This window comes from Rutilus rutilus, assembly GCF_951802725.1.
Source record: "Rutilus rutilus genome assembly, contig: SCAFFOLD_58, whole genome shotgun sequence".
Lineage (NCBI taxonomy): Eukaryota > Metazoa > Chordata > Actinopteri > Cypriniformes > Leuciscidae > Rutilus > Rutilus rutilus.
This window is the reverse complement of record NW_028175472.1, coordinates 57,214-71,479: the sequence shown is the minus strand read 5'-3', so window position 1 is coordinate 71,479 and position 14,266 is coordinate 57,214. Positions and strand designations below refer to the sequence as shown.

General features: G+C 39.0%; 1 protein-coding gene across 2 annotated transcripts in view; it reads right to left on the bottom strand.

Moving 5' to 3' along the window:
• Window positions 1-125: 125 nt before the first annotated feature.
• Window positions 126-14,266, bottom strand: part of LOC311285719 (E3 ubiquitin-protein ligase TRIM39-like) — a 48,024-nt gene continuing 33,883 nt past the window's right edge. Inside the window, exons 5-8 of one of the 2 annotated variants that reach the window (XR_014626400.1) lie at window positions 12,332-12,482; window positions 6,458-6,484; window positions 5,104-6,335; window positions 126-245 (exon numbers count right to left, since the gene is read on the bottom strand). Coding sequence is in view for 1 of the 2 variants with exons in the window: in XM_084435757.1 (XP_084291883.1) it covers window positions 5,782-6,335; window positions 6,458-6,484; window positions 12,332-12,482 (732 nt within the window). In the remaining variant the exon portion in view is untranslated. Of the gene's footprint in view, window positions 246-4,930; window positions 6,336-6,457; window positions 6,485-12,331; window positions 12,483-14,266 lie in introns of those variants that run through there. The other variant, XM_084435757.1, reaches the window with a different exon arrangement.

Genomic DNA, 14,266 nt, shown 5'->3' with positions numbered 1-14,266 from the left:
CTCACTTTACTCTGTTACACTGATGCTCAGGAGAGAGAGAGAGTGTGTGTGTGTGTGTGTGTGTGTGTGTGTGTGTGTGTGTGTGTGTGTGTGTGTGTGTGTGTGTGTGTGTGTGAGACAGTCATGTGGATCCACCGATAAAACCTGCACAGAGTCTCTGGGTTCAGACTGTACCGCTGGAGAACAGCAGATGCTGCAGACACCACTGAAGATGATGAAGATGAAGATGAGGAGAGAAACCACAGCTGAGGAAGAACAGAGCGATGAGGATGATTATATTCCATCAGGTATGTTTCTTCATTTTAATACTTTTTCATAATATTTTACACTTGTAATTTCAGAACCTGTAACAAGAAACAATTTTTCACTTGAGTCAAAGACAACAATTTAAAAAAAGGCTAAAAAGCAGGGCCGTGCACAGACATTTTGAGGGGCAGTGGCTTAAATCAAAAAAGGGGGCACTATAAGGAGTTTGAATGAGGCAGTATCATCTTAATATAGAAAATTAAAAACAACTCTTTTATATGGGCAATAAGATTACAATTAGGATTTAGTGCAAAATCAATTTATGCTGTTATAATTTCTCTTCCAATTAAATAATTCAATGTCAATGCCAGTTTAACTGTCTGATGCTCAGTGGGCTCTCACTCTCTGAGCTGCCTCATCCTATGGAATTAGTATAGACATTTAATTTAATATTATACAGTTAAAGTATAAATTGAAATGATATACAGGTTACAACAGTTATAAAGTCACACCGGGGAAGAAATGCGCATTTGACTTAATTCTCTTTTATACCACTAGATGGCACAAATTCTGCTCAGCACTTTTTTTCATAAACGCTTTTGATGATGGACTTGGAAATTTGGCTGATCATTGACTTGATCAAAGGTGATTCTGTGCTAATTTAATCTACTATTTTATATATTTTTTTAATGTTTTAGACTTATGTAGCAATTTAAATACAAAGATCTCAAGAATCTTGTTTCTGTATTTTTTAAATGATCATAAAAAATGAAAATTAGGACAGATAGCCTATATTTATTGAACAAACATTTATTATTTAATTTATCAAAATAACTCCAAAAATTGTATAAACTTTGCTAAAGTGATTGGTTTGAACAAGTATCGACTTAGACATTATTAAAAGCATATTAATTTAGCTTAAGTATTTTTATCAATACTGTGTGTCTTTACCGTGCTGGTTTTACCCCGTGTGTGGCTACCTCCTTGCCACCTCATACATTAATAAGATTTTTAAACGAACCACCTTTCTGATTTATTTTCACACAAAATCTGTTGCTCCATCAATTTTCAAACATATATTGTTGTGTAATCATACACTGGGAGTAGTGAAAATTAGAATTCTTGTTCAATCAAATTATTTAACCTGATCTAATCTAATATAAATAACACTAATAAATAAATCACAAATAAATAAATAACATTTTCTGTTGTCTGCAAATTTTGTAGACAAAAAAAAACAATGCCTTCACAAAATTAGAAGAACAGAGTGAGAAAGAGCAAAGACAAAGCCTATTGCAAAAATTGAATCAAAGTTCTAGAAAGCCAGAGGGTAAATCATTATGTATAGAATATTTAGCAGACAGTTTTTCACACTTTAACTCCTGTAAATATATTTCCCATCATAATCAGTTGCCTTAGTTGATATACTAGTATATATCTATAACATACATCATATTTATAATATTTAATGAGACCATATTAACATTATACATAATAAAAAGGTAATATACTATATATTATCTAAATGTGTTCTAATCTAAATGAACAGTACCCTAGTATAGTAGGTTACAAGGGGGCTAACGGCACGAAACATTTGTTTTTCTTCCAAGAACATGGATGTTGCACGAGTTGTTAGCACTATTTGAAGACAAGGATCAGAACATTTTGCGACAGAAATACAAAAACTTATTACCAAAATACTAATTTTGTGGATCGACTACTGTCTGTAATGTGGATTGTAATTTGTAATCGACCTGTGAATGGGACAACATTCTATTCTGAAACTGTCGTCGGAGAGCGGGCACATGCTTGTCTACGAGTGACATGCTTGTCTGCGGAAAATTTTCAATTTTCCTATTGAGAGGATTAGCGGAATCAGTGGATCTTTAGCGGAGCGATAACAGAACGTTTTTATGGGAATTTTCTGGAGGGTTAGGGAGGGGGGCGAGAGGGGCACCTCAGCTGATGAGGGCAGAAGGGCAGTGGCTCTAGCCACCGGGCCACCCCCCTGTGCACGGCCCTGCTAGTATTTATATCAGTTAAATTGGTGCAGCAGAGACTATGATTTGGACTTTTGGTTACTAGTCAAAAGCTATTTAACATTTTGGAGATGTTATCCGACAGAAGATCCGCTCCGAATCTGCTTGGGTGTAAGCCATCGGCACGAAAAAGCCTAGGACGCTCCCAAAACAGATTCCAATTATTTACAAAGAGCAGTTTCTGCTCACTGCACCATAACATTAACCATTCATTTAGCGCGAATAATCTACTAAACTTTTCAAGTCCTAGTCGGTACGTGGGAAGCGGTCCTGACACAATGATTGTTGTTTCAGGCGATGTGCTGCGTACCGTATCGATCAGATTCCTGAAGTCTTTCTTCAGAACCTCCGTCTGGCGCAGCCTGATGTCGTTCACTCCCGCGTGCAGGACAACAGTTCCGACGCGCACGTCACCGTTCAGAATCTCGGGAACGCGAGCAGCGATGTCAGAAACACGAGCACCAGGAAAACAGTGACTGTGCACCTTACTTTTACCTAACGTAGCGTGTACGTGCCGAACGATGGAATCGCCGATGATCACAGCATCGCGTTCTGTTTCGCGAAGAGGGGAGAAGCGGTTTTGGGTGGATATCTTGAAAACCGGGAAGGGCGGAGAGATTCTTGGTCTAGACCTGACTCGCGTCTTCCGCTGCGGAACCATCCAGGCTTCGTGATGGCGTGTTGGAGCCGGAGTGAACGAGACCATGGCTGATCGCGATCGCGAACTCGGCGCTCGGGACCGATGCTGAGAAACGCACGGAGTAGACGAGGTCGGAGTCAGCGGGTTAGTAACGTTAATCACTGATTTGTGTGCATCGGCGCGTGATGTTTCAAGAGCTAGACGCCGGTCTCGCAGCTCGGCTTGTCTCACTAAAAGGTCGTGGATCTGTTTCTCAACAGCTTCCAGCTCAGACTGCAGTGCGTGCAGCTCAAATGTGTCCTAAACCTGCACCAAAAGGTAGACTACTTACATCTGATATATTCGCCATTTTAACAGATGGACAGTACTACCAGTGATGCTATCAATATTAATACTAGTTTATGACTGAAGTCTTGGATATAATCCGTTTTTTAGTGGTACGGGTGTAGAGTAGACGCACGATAGATGAAAAAATGTTTGTAAATGAGTGTGGAGAAGACGCGTTCAGCCGTGATCCACGGGAGTAACCTATAAGAGTATCCGATGTTGGATCACTAATAGGCTCTGCTCCACAGTCCGCGTTGTAACTATGAGGTTTGAGCAGCAGTGCTTCTCAGTGAGGAAAAGTGGAAAATGTTCGTTGTAAGTGAGTTTAAAGAGAAAATCAAGAATTATAAATCAAAACGATGGAGCTCCAAAGACAACAACGCGTTCAGACGCGACGCATGCGCATTCGTCAACAGGAAGTCCAATGAAGAACTCAAATGAGCAAAAAAGGAACGATTTAGCAAAATGAGCAAAAAAGGAACGATTAGTGGATTAGTGGAAACCGTAAGAAAAGCAGCACAGAGCACTGTGTGTGAGTGTGTGTGTGTGTGTGTGTGTGTGTGTGTCTGTCAGTGTGTGTGTGTGTGTCTGTGAGTGTGTCAGTGTGTGTGTGTGTGTGTGTGAGAGAGAGTGAGTGTGTGTGTCTGTGTGTATTTGTAAACATTTTAAAGGTCCTGTTCTTCGTGATCCCATTTTTCAAACCTTAGTTAATGTGTAATGTTGCTGTTAGAGCATAAATAATACCTGTAAAATTATAAAGCTCTAAGTTCAATGCCAAGCGAGATATTTTATTTAACAGAAGTCCCCTTTCAAAGCCTTCAGCGAACGGCTGGTTTGGACTACATCCCTCTACTTCCTGCTTTAATGACGTCACTAGAACAGTTTTTTGACTAACCTCCGCCCACAGGAATACACAAAAAAAAGGGGTGTGGTCTTGATGCGCTCCCACGGAGAAGAGGAGTTGCGCTTGTAGAGTGTGTTTGTCGCCATGTCGTCGAGACGCTGTTATTTTCATCCCGTAGTCAAATCACCTTTGTTTGGCCTTCCCAGGGACGCTGTACTTAGAGATCAATTACAATTTATAATTTAACTAGGTTCCCGGAAATTATAATCCACATTAAAACTATGTGCAGTTTGCTGAGGACAGCTTCCTCAATCTCAATCAGTTTAATGCCGGATTCGCACAAAGATTATTCTTGAAAGATGGAGTAGTTCGCTCTTTGTCTGGAGAAGGCGTTGTTTATGGACCACAACCGGTAAGTGTATTTTATTATTTAAGTTGGTGCGTTTAACAGTTTCTGTAACTCATTACACAAAGGGCAACGCTGTTTAGCTTTGTTAACTAGATGGTAATTGAAACTAATCCGACAAACTTTTTAAAAAAGTGTAGTAATTCAACCAGACACCATCGATTGTTGGTGTTTATAATGATCAGTTTAAATTATTTGTTGATTATATCTATTGTTTACTGTTTAACCACATGTTCGTTTAGCTGCAGCCACGCAAATCGTTCTATGTTTGTGTAACGTTACTTACTGTAGTAAAGCCATGTTTGTTTCCTATTTATTGCGAAGCTATTATGCTACAGTAGTCATACGAAAATAAACCTATAACCTATACACCTATAAAACATATATTACTAATCAAAACTGATGCTTACGTGTAACTAAGGTAGGAATAAACAATGCACTTATTTTAAAAATTCAACAACACCATTGTTAATTCGACAGATGGACAAAACCATATACCACAAGCTTTTATAACAGTTTGTAACATTTAACATTACAATTTAACCAATTCAAGGTAACAGCCAAACGTAAAAGTATGACAACTACTAAATAAACAGCTTACCATTGTGAAACATCCTGCAAAAGTCGATCTTGAACAGGTTCTAATCGATCCTCTTCATCTATGTTCTCCGGGTCTGATTCCGGCTCAAATTGTTAAGGTAATATTAAAGACATGTTTATAACACTGAGCGCATGCATCTCCACGTTATGGTAAGAGGCGTGACCTTTCCGGGCAACGTGCGCTAAGCTGCTGTCGAATCACAACACAGGAACCGCTGGCACAATCAGAACTCGTTACGTATGTCTGAAGGAGGGACTTAGTTGTGTTTTTTTACACGCGAAACATGAACACATGTTATATTGCACACTGTAAACACAATCAAAGCTTCAAAAACACAGGAAAAACGGGACCTTTAACTTAAAATACTAATGTAATTAATGTCCAATAAAGGCTGGATTAAACCGTTAAATGAATAACTTTTTCTGTGACCTTATCTAAAGTGAGAACTATGAAATAAATATGAATATAAAATAAAAATGAAAAATGATCTTAAGTGACTCGACTCGAGTGACTCACACACTGTACAAACTACAGTTTATAAACTTTTAATTAACTATAAACTAATAGTTTGTAAATGATTAAGTGCTTTATTACTGTATTATTATAAAGTGTTCTGGTAAAATCTACTTGATTGTGGTTTAGTGTAATATTTTTTTTGTTTGTTTTCATTTACATATTCTAATCCATTAAAGGTGAGACAGGAGTGATGATCAGTGGGTTTGAGTTTTTACCTTCATCATTACGGCCTGGTCTGAAAAATGAATAGAGTTTGTCAGTGAAAGTCTGACCAGTGAAAGAGTAGATATGAGATCTGGACTCCACGTCATAAAAAGAGACCAGACCCTCCTCATAATCCACAAACACACCAACCTTCTCAGGTTTCACTCTCAGAGATAAAGAGACAGGTGAACGTTCACAAGCAAAATATTGATGCTCGTTCCTCAGAGCCACAGTCCAGAATCCATTCTCAGGAGTCAGTGTGAACGTCCCCTTCTTCCTGTTAATGGATTCTCTGATCACTCCTAAATCCCACTGAGTCTTTCCCTTCACCTGCACCTCATAGTAAAATCTCCCGGAACCGAATCCCTGCTTTGCCAGAACACAAGAACCCTCATCAAATCTCTTTGGGTTTTCTGGGACGTCCTGCTTAATGTCTCCATGCCTGACTTGTTTTCCATCATCAGACAGGATGAGATGTGGATTCGCTGTATCAGGATCCAGAGTCACATCCACTGAGAGAGATCAGACATTATCAATCAACTTCAGAACAAACATTTTCAGATGTACAGTATATAATATAGATTAACACAGTTTTGTGAGTGTATTGAAGAAAATGGTGTCAGTCACACTGTACCTGCAAACTTCTGCACAAACTTCAACCCTGTGGACACAGATGACAATATAATGATGAATTATTTATAGCAATGATTTCAGGTTAACAGTGAGTTTCTCTCTACTGGCAGCATCAGTGGCATGAGAACATTTCACTTATAAAACCAAGAGATACATTTTCCTCATTTTTTAAGGAAACTTAAGCAGTTCCCTTTCGGTCACTTTGTATTGCGTAGCTATACGCAGTGGGGAAACTCCTTTTCCTCGATTTACTGAAGCCTAAAATGTAAAACGCATTTGCAGCTGCACAGTGAGTGTCTGGCTCACTCATTGACTGTGCTGTGGCAACTGCATATCCCAACATGACATCATGACTTTGCGTAAACATACACGCCACTTTCAAGTCAAGTGGCGTGTTATCTATACGCATTTTGAGCTATCCACGTGTATGTTCACGCCGAAACTAACCGTCATCTTCCGCGTGTATGTCTACGCCGTTAAATGTCAGAGTGATTTCGTGTGTATGTGTACGCCGTTAAATGTCCGCGCGAAACGGAGCAACATGTATATCTGGGGATCGATTTTTTTTTTTCCTAGGATGGTAGGGGAAGACTCATAAATGGTATTAACCCCAGTGACGGGTAGGTTTAGGGACGGAGCTGGGGTAGGTCATATTTATACAGTAATGTAACGTTAAGTCAACGGCGTTGATAAACACGCTGAAAAGCGATTATGCGTGTTGATAGCACGCCAAAAATGGAAATACGAATTGGCGTGTCATACATATGCCATTTCATGAGATCAGTCTGGCATATCCAATGGCGCGGGTGCCAATGAGCTAGCAGCGCGCCATTACACGTCAGCCGCCACGTTCACACAGCTTAAGGAGCGTGAACGTTGTTACAAATGCCTCGCTCTACACGTGCCACATGCGAATGCCATCTACACGAGGCCTACGGGCACACGAAGTGCGTCACATGCCTGGGAACCCCCCATGCTGTAGCTGCACTCTATGTCGGAGGCTGCTCTCTCTGAGAGAGTATGCCTGTTCTGTGACTGCGCATGCGGCTAGCTCTCTGCAAGATGGCGACGCCGCTTCTCCTGCTCTTCTTTTTTCTGAGGAAAAGACAAGAGCACGCGCTCTCTGTATAAAAGCTAGCAGCCTCATTCAAGGCAGGTGAGCGCGCACCTCTAAAGAAGTTTCAGAAACTTCTCAGTCTCATGGCAAAGGAGCCAGGAGGATGAACCCCTCCAGACCTCCGTCTGTGCCGTCTTGGGACCTCTCCACGGTCCTTGGGGCCCTGAAGAGACCACCTTTTGAACCGCTCCAGTCGGTTGATCTTAACCTGTTAACGGTTGCCAGTGCGCCCGCGCACTGAAGCGTTATTTATTTATTTAATTCAAAATTACTATCAGATTTAATGTTATACCTTGACAAACTATACATAATTAAAAAGATATAATACTCAAGTTTCAGTATTTGACCACTATTGTATTCTGAGAAACTCATAGTGACAGTTATGTCTTAATTTGTGTCAGGAGTTATGAAATGAAAAAATGAGTCGATACCTTTAATATGAATTATGCGCATCAGCAGCTTTCATTCATAAAAAACTGTCGTCATGACAGCGATACACAAAACAACGTCCCTCAGGGCTTTAGCTCAAAAATGTGCAGATTTGGAGAAATATTGATAGATTCTCATAGATTTACATCATATTTCTATAGACAGGAATAATATTTATTGAATTTATACCCAAATGCGTCGATGTAATCTTTATGAGCATTTGGTATTCCGATACTGTGTTTTTTAATTCATACCAATAGCCTGAGGGCGCTACATGCACAATAATAGTCCATATATGGAACATGAAGAAGAGCCATGACCATGTGACATTCCAGGACGTCACTGATACACACAAAGCTAACAAGAGATCGCACTGTAACATGCAGATACAGATGTTTTGAAGACAATAAACATGATTGCACTGATATTTGAGTTACCTGTGTTTTTCAAGCCATGCCAGGTATTTTCATAATAATAGATTATATTTATAATGTAATGCTAATCTATATAGACTATCATTGTGCAGAACACTATCCAATAGTATATTTTCTGTCTGATTTTTTTTATCTGAAGCCAAATTAGATCACAGAAGATTATTTAAAATACTCAACGTGCGTTAAAAAGTAAGTTTAGAGCACAAACATGGTTTTAATCTCATAAATTGTCGTGTATTGATGGTGTGCTAAGCTAACATGCTAGCTAGCCCTAGGTGCACCTGCTACCTAGAAGTTATACTTTTATTATTTTTTGAATGCTACCTGAAATGTGTCTTTATTCAAGAAATGCATTTGATACAGTTTAAAATGTGTGGTAAACTTTGAGAAAAGAAATTAGGGACTGAAACCCTATGAATAGCCTGTGAATAGCCAGTCGTTAGTAGCTATAATGCAGACAAAAGAAATGCATATTTCGAGCCATAACCAGGCTGGAGAGGTGTGAATGTGTGCAGGGGGAGACTGAGACTGAATGGGGATCGTCTGCACCACAAAACAATAGAGACAATATACTGGATAGATGGTTAGAAGATGACAATAAACATCAGTAGCATTTTAGCGTCAAATCAAAATAAAGTCATTTGACATGGTCTTGAAAAACATTTAACTAAATACAGAGTTTTGGACTTATTATCTTCAGATTTTAAACATAGAATGTTTAGACATATGGCTTTAGCTGTAGTGCATTTCTAGATTGCTCCAGTGCCAACTTCAATTTTATTTTCATGAGGATGTTTCATAAAAATTAATTTCTTATAATTTTACAAAACTTTGAAGCTATTTATAACAATTTTTGTCATTATGACAATAATTAATTCTACATTTACAATAAACTGCCAGGTGTCAGCTTTCAAATGAGATCATACTTGTGCTTTTAATGCAAAGGGTTCATGAACTGTATCTGTTTCAGTTTGGGTATGTCATTTCTGGGGATTTTTCAAAAGTGGGGTTGCAGCTTAACAGGTTAAACCTCTCACGCTAAAGACTGCTCTCCTGCTGGCACTGGCATCTATCAAGCGAGTAGGAGATCTGCAGGCCCTCTCCTTTCCATGAGCCCTTCATGTTTGGAGTTTGGGTTGGATGACGCCAGGGTCATCCTCAAACCCAGACATGGCTATGTACCCAAAGTGCTCTCAACGCCGTTTAGAGCACAGGTTATCACATTATTAGCTCTTCCCCCTTCTGCTGAGGATGGGGAGGCTAATCTACTCTGCCCTGTCAGAGCACTGAGAATCTATCTGCATTCTGCGTCTTTTAGACAATCAGAACAGCTCTTTGTCTGCTTTGGTGGCCGATCTAAGGGATATCCAGTCACTAAGCAAAGACTGTGTAGATGGACAGTGGATGCCATTTCTCTGGCGTACACCTCAGTGGGTCAGGTTTGCCCTATAGGTATCAAGGCTCATTCGACGAGAGGCATGGCTTCGGTGTCCGGTCTGTTCAGTATATATACTGAGGGTTCTGGCTTGTTTCTGTGAGCTCAGGGGTCCTGAGCTGCAGTAGACAACCAGTTACTTATAGTGCGGCGTTTTACATGGCGTCCCCACTGCATATATCTACACAATACGAAGTGACCGTTCTCGAAAGGGAACTACTCAGTTACTATCGTAACCTCGGTTCCCTGAGAGTAGGGAACGAGTATTGCGTAGTCGGCCGCAATATGGTAACCTGGCAAGTTGTCGCTTCAGTCGTTTAAATCTGCTAAAATGGCGTTTTCGGGGACTAATATAGGCTAAGGCCACGCCCCCTTGGCGGGTTCTGACGTGTAATGGCGCGCTGCTAGCTCATTGGCACCCACGCCATTGGATATGCAGTTGCCACAGCACAGTCAATGAGTGAGCCAGACACTCACTGTGCTAGCTGTGCAGCTGCAAATGTGTTTTACATTTTTAGGCTTCAGTAAATCGAGGAAAATGAGTTTCCCCACTGCGTATAGCTACGCAATACACGTTCCCTACTCTCAGGGAACCGAGGTTACGATAGTAACCGAGTAGTTTTGAGGCTTGAATTGAGGAACCGATTAAGCTGATAAAATTAAGGAAAGAAGGCTACCTATTTATTTTAAGAGAATTAGTTCAATTTAGCAGTTTTATTTAGAGACACCATTGTTAGTTCCCAGCATGCTTTGCACATGGCTGGAAATGGAGAGTAAATGTGGAAATTAAGTGTTATTTTATGTGTTTTTGAGTGAAGGGAAACGTCAATTAATGTTTAATGTTCAGTTATGTTTGACATGTGAAAGAGTTTCTGTTATGTTGATGTTTTGATCGTTTCCATTGAAGAGTGGAGCTTATGGATAGGTTATGAATAACTGCATGTACTAATAATATGTTGCTTTATTCAATAAGCAATAGCTTTGCTAATGCCAGTGCAGTAACAAGTGTTTATTATAATGTGCATGTGCACGCCATTGGCATTCTCACTGGTTCGCGTTTTTGACGTTTGCGCAGAAAGAACTTAAGAGGTTTTTTTTTTGTTAAAACGGTGTCGTTTTAGCGCTATAAAGCGCTATATAAATGAAGATGACTTGACTTGACTTGACTTATTGTGCTGTGCTGAGCAGCATACAGTCTTTTACTTGTACAACATAACTTAAAGGGATAGTTCACCCAAAAATGAAAATTAGCTTATATGTGCATTTCCTAGGTTCTTCTCTCAGTGAATGGCTGGTGAAAATTTGAAGCCCAAAAAAGTGCATCTATCCATGATAAAAACTCTCAACATAACTCCAGAGCCAGGACATTTTTTTAATATAACTCAGATTGTATTCGTCTGAAAGAAGAATGTCATATACACCTAGGATGACTTGAGAGTGAGTAAATCATGGGCTAATTTTCATTTTTGGGTGAACTATCCCTTTAATGTCCAATAAAAACAGGTAATTTCCGTTAAGTAAAAATCATACACTTTTGAGAGTCAACTTAAATTAAAATAGCACATTTCACACAAAAACATATTCAATTCATTGTGTCATATACTATATAATTTAGAATTTACATGATTTATTCAGGTAAAATTTATTAAAGAAATCAAGCCTTAAAAACTACTCAAAAATATCATGTGTAATATTGTTACTATCATTTTTTTAGATAGCATGTAACATGTTTTACAGTGATTTGTATTAGTGTTTGTTCATGAATAGGTACATTATATCACTTATATGTCTCTAAAGTAAGTTAAATTAATACTGCAATAACTGGTTATAACAGTTAAAGTTTGGATATAACTTTACATACTCTACGTTTAGTAAGTGATTTTATCATACCAGTCTAATGCTAACATGGCAAGTTTAAGTTATGTTATGATTATATTTTTCAAACAGTGTGATCTTTTGCAGACTGAGACAAAAGACTGAGACTGTGGTAATCACCAACTTTTTATTCAACCCTTATTACATGGCTTGGTTGAATTCCAATGTAGAATGCGGTCTGTTATTTCTTGATATCAGACCACTGCGAAGTATAACAGACCGTTGCCATGAAAAACAGAGCGTTGCTATGGACGCGGAACAGACTATTTTCTTTAGCGGAAGCAATATAATCGTTTTTAAATCAATAAACTCCTTTTTAAATCAATATGTTGTGTCAAATTATTTTGTAGGTAGCCATGTAATAAGCGGGATAATGTAGAGCGAGGCGGTTGTTATAGCGAATAACAACCCCTTCAGGCTGATTCAAGCTCCGCTTCGCGTCGGGGTCCCGTTTAGCCTGTCGGGGTTGTTATTCGCTATAACAACCGCCTCGCAATACATTATCCCTTACATAATATTCCTTGAAAAACATAATTTCTAAGTTAATAGCAAAAAATCTATACACTGTATTTGATATTCACATACCAGTTTGAGTGAGTTTTTCATTCAGTGTCTCATCTAGAGTTTTCTTCAGTTCAGTCAGAGCTCTACACAGAGAGTTCACATTCACATCAGAGTCAATCCTGATCTCAATCCAGTTCTTGGTGTGTGGACGAGTGTTCAGGAATGAGCTCATCTACAGCAGGAGAGAGAGAAGAATATGATCATTATTATTAAAGCAGTTCAATATTTTTTGAACTGGAGCTTTACAAAGAAGCTTTCTAACACAGTTGAAGCAAAACTCTGTATGAATATGGATGTATTATCACCGTACTTCCTCTAGTTATATCTGGGTATTGGGTTAAAATGTGCTCCACGCATTTTACTTATTATTTACAGGCCTCCAAAATACTCTTCATCCTTTGCTGAGGACTTTACAGAACTGTTATCAACAATTACCTCAGAGTTTGACTGTTTTGCCATTGCTGGAGATTTTAACATCCACATAGATAATGCAGAAAACAATATGGCAAAAGAAATCAAAACTAGGGCTGGGTACCGAGTTCGATACTTTTTAGGTACCGACCGAATTGCCTCGATACTATCGAGTATCGAAAAATGACTTGTTTTTCGGTACCAGATTTCGATACCTAAGGGGTTAACTCGTCAACGTCAGTGCTCAAACAAATACATATGAAATGCACAACGACACGCCTAAATTCGCTCACGCACATAACTCTCCGCACATACTCTTATGAGACGCGCGCGCGCACACAAACTGTCCACGCACATTCTCAGGAGACGCGAGCTCATGGACGCGAGCACACACACACAAACTCGCGCACATACTCAATGACACGCAAGCACACACACTCACAATACCCTAAAGATGTGGAAAAGTCGATCAAAAGTGTGGCTACATTTCTCCAGGCTCGATGCCAACAGCGTGCGATGCAGTATTTGTGGTAAAATAATGGCTGCAAAGACGGTACCGCGACAGATATAATGAAGCCCTTGACAGTGCACGGAGTAAACATAAGAGCAGAAAGTTGCTGCGTCTTCGACTGGTAAATGAAGAGATACCTTGTTGATCACTCTGACTGTGTTTATATTGCAATAATGACCTACAATGTAGGCCTACACTGCCGTTCAAAAACGTGTTGGTCAGAATTCTTTTTCAGTAAGCATGCATTAAAGTGATCAAAAATGACCTTCCAAAAACTGTTTTCATATTTCAGCTTTGACAACACAGGAATAAATTACATTTTGAAATATATTCAAATAAGATTTTAAATTGTAATACTATTCCACAATATTACAAGTTTTACTGTATTTTTGATGAAATAAATTCAGCTTTGGTGAGCATGAGCTCTTTATAAAAAAAATATTTTGTACCTTATGTATATGTATAAGGAATATTTTGTTCCTTTGTGCTTTTTTTGTTCCTTTGTGCACTGACTAAGGAGCATGAGTCAAACTGAAAAAATAAAACCAAAGTTTTTCTGAGGTAATGTGTTATGTAATCTTGTTAAAATGGATTTCATAAAATTGGTATCGAAAAAAGTATCGATCAGGAACCGGTATCGAAATCAAGGTATCGGTATCGGTATTGGTATCGAAATTTTTTGAACGATACCCAGCCCTAATCAAAACTGTTTTAAAAACTTTTGATCTGACTCAGCATGTACATGGACCCACACACAATCGTGGACACACTCTAGATTTACTTATCAGTAAGGGTCTAAATATTTCATCGTTTGTTATTAAGGATGTAGTACTGTCTGATCACTTCTGTATTTTCTTTGATATATTAATCTCTCCTGCCACTGAAGCTAGATCGGTGTGTGTCAAGAAGAGATGCTTAAATGAGAACACTAGTGTGCTATTTATGAAGGCTATATCCTTAAAACCAAGCATATCTGCAGACTCTGTTGATTTTCTCCTTGATTCTTTTAACTCAAAAGTTAAAGGTGTAATTGA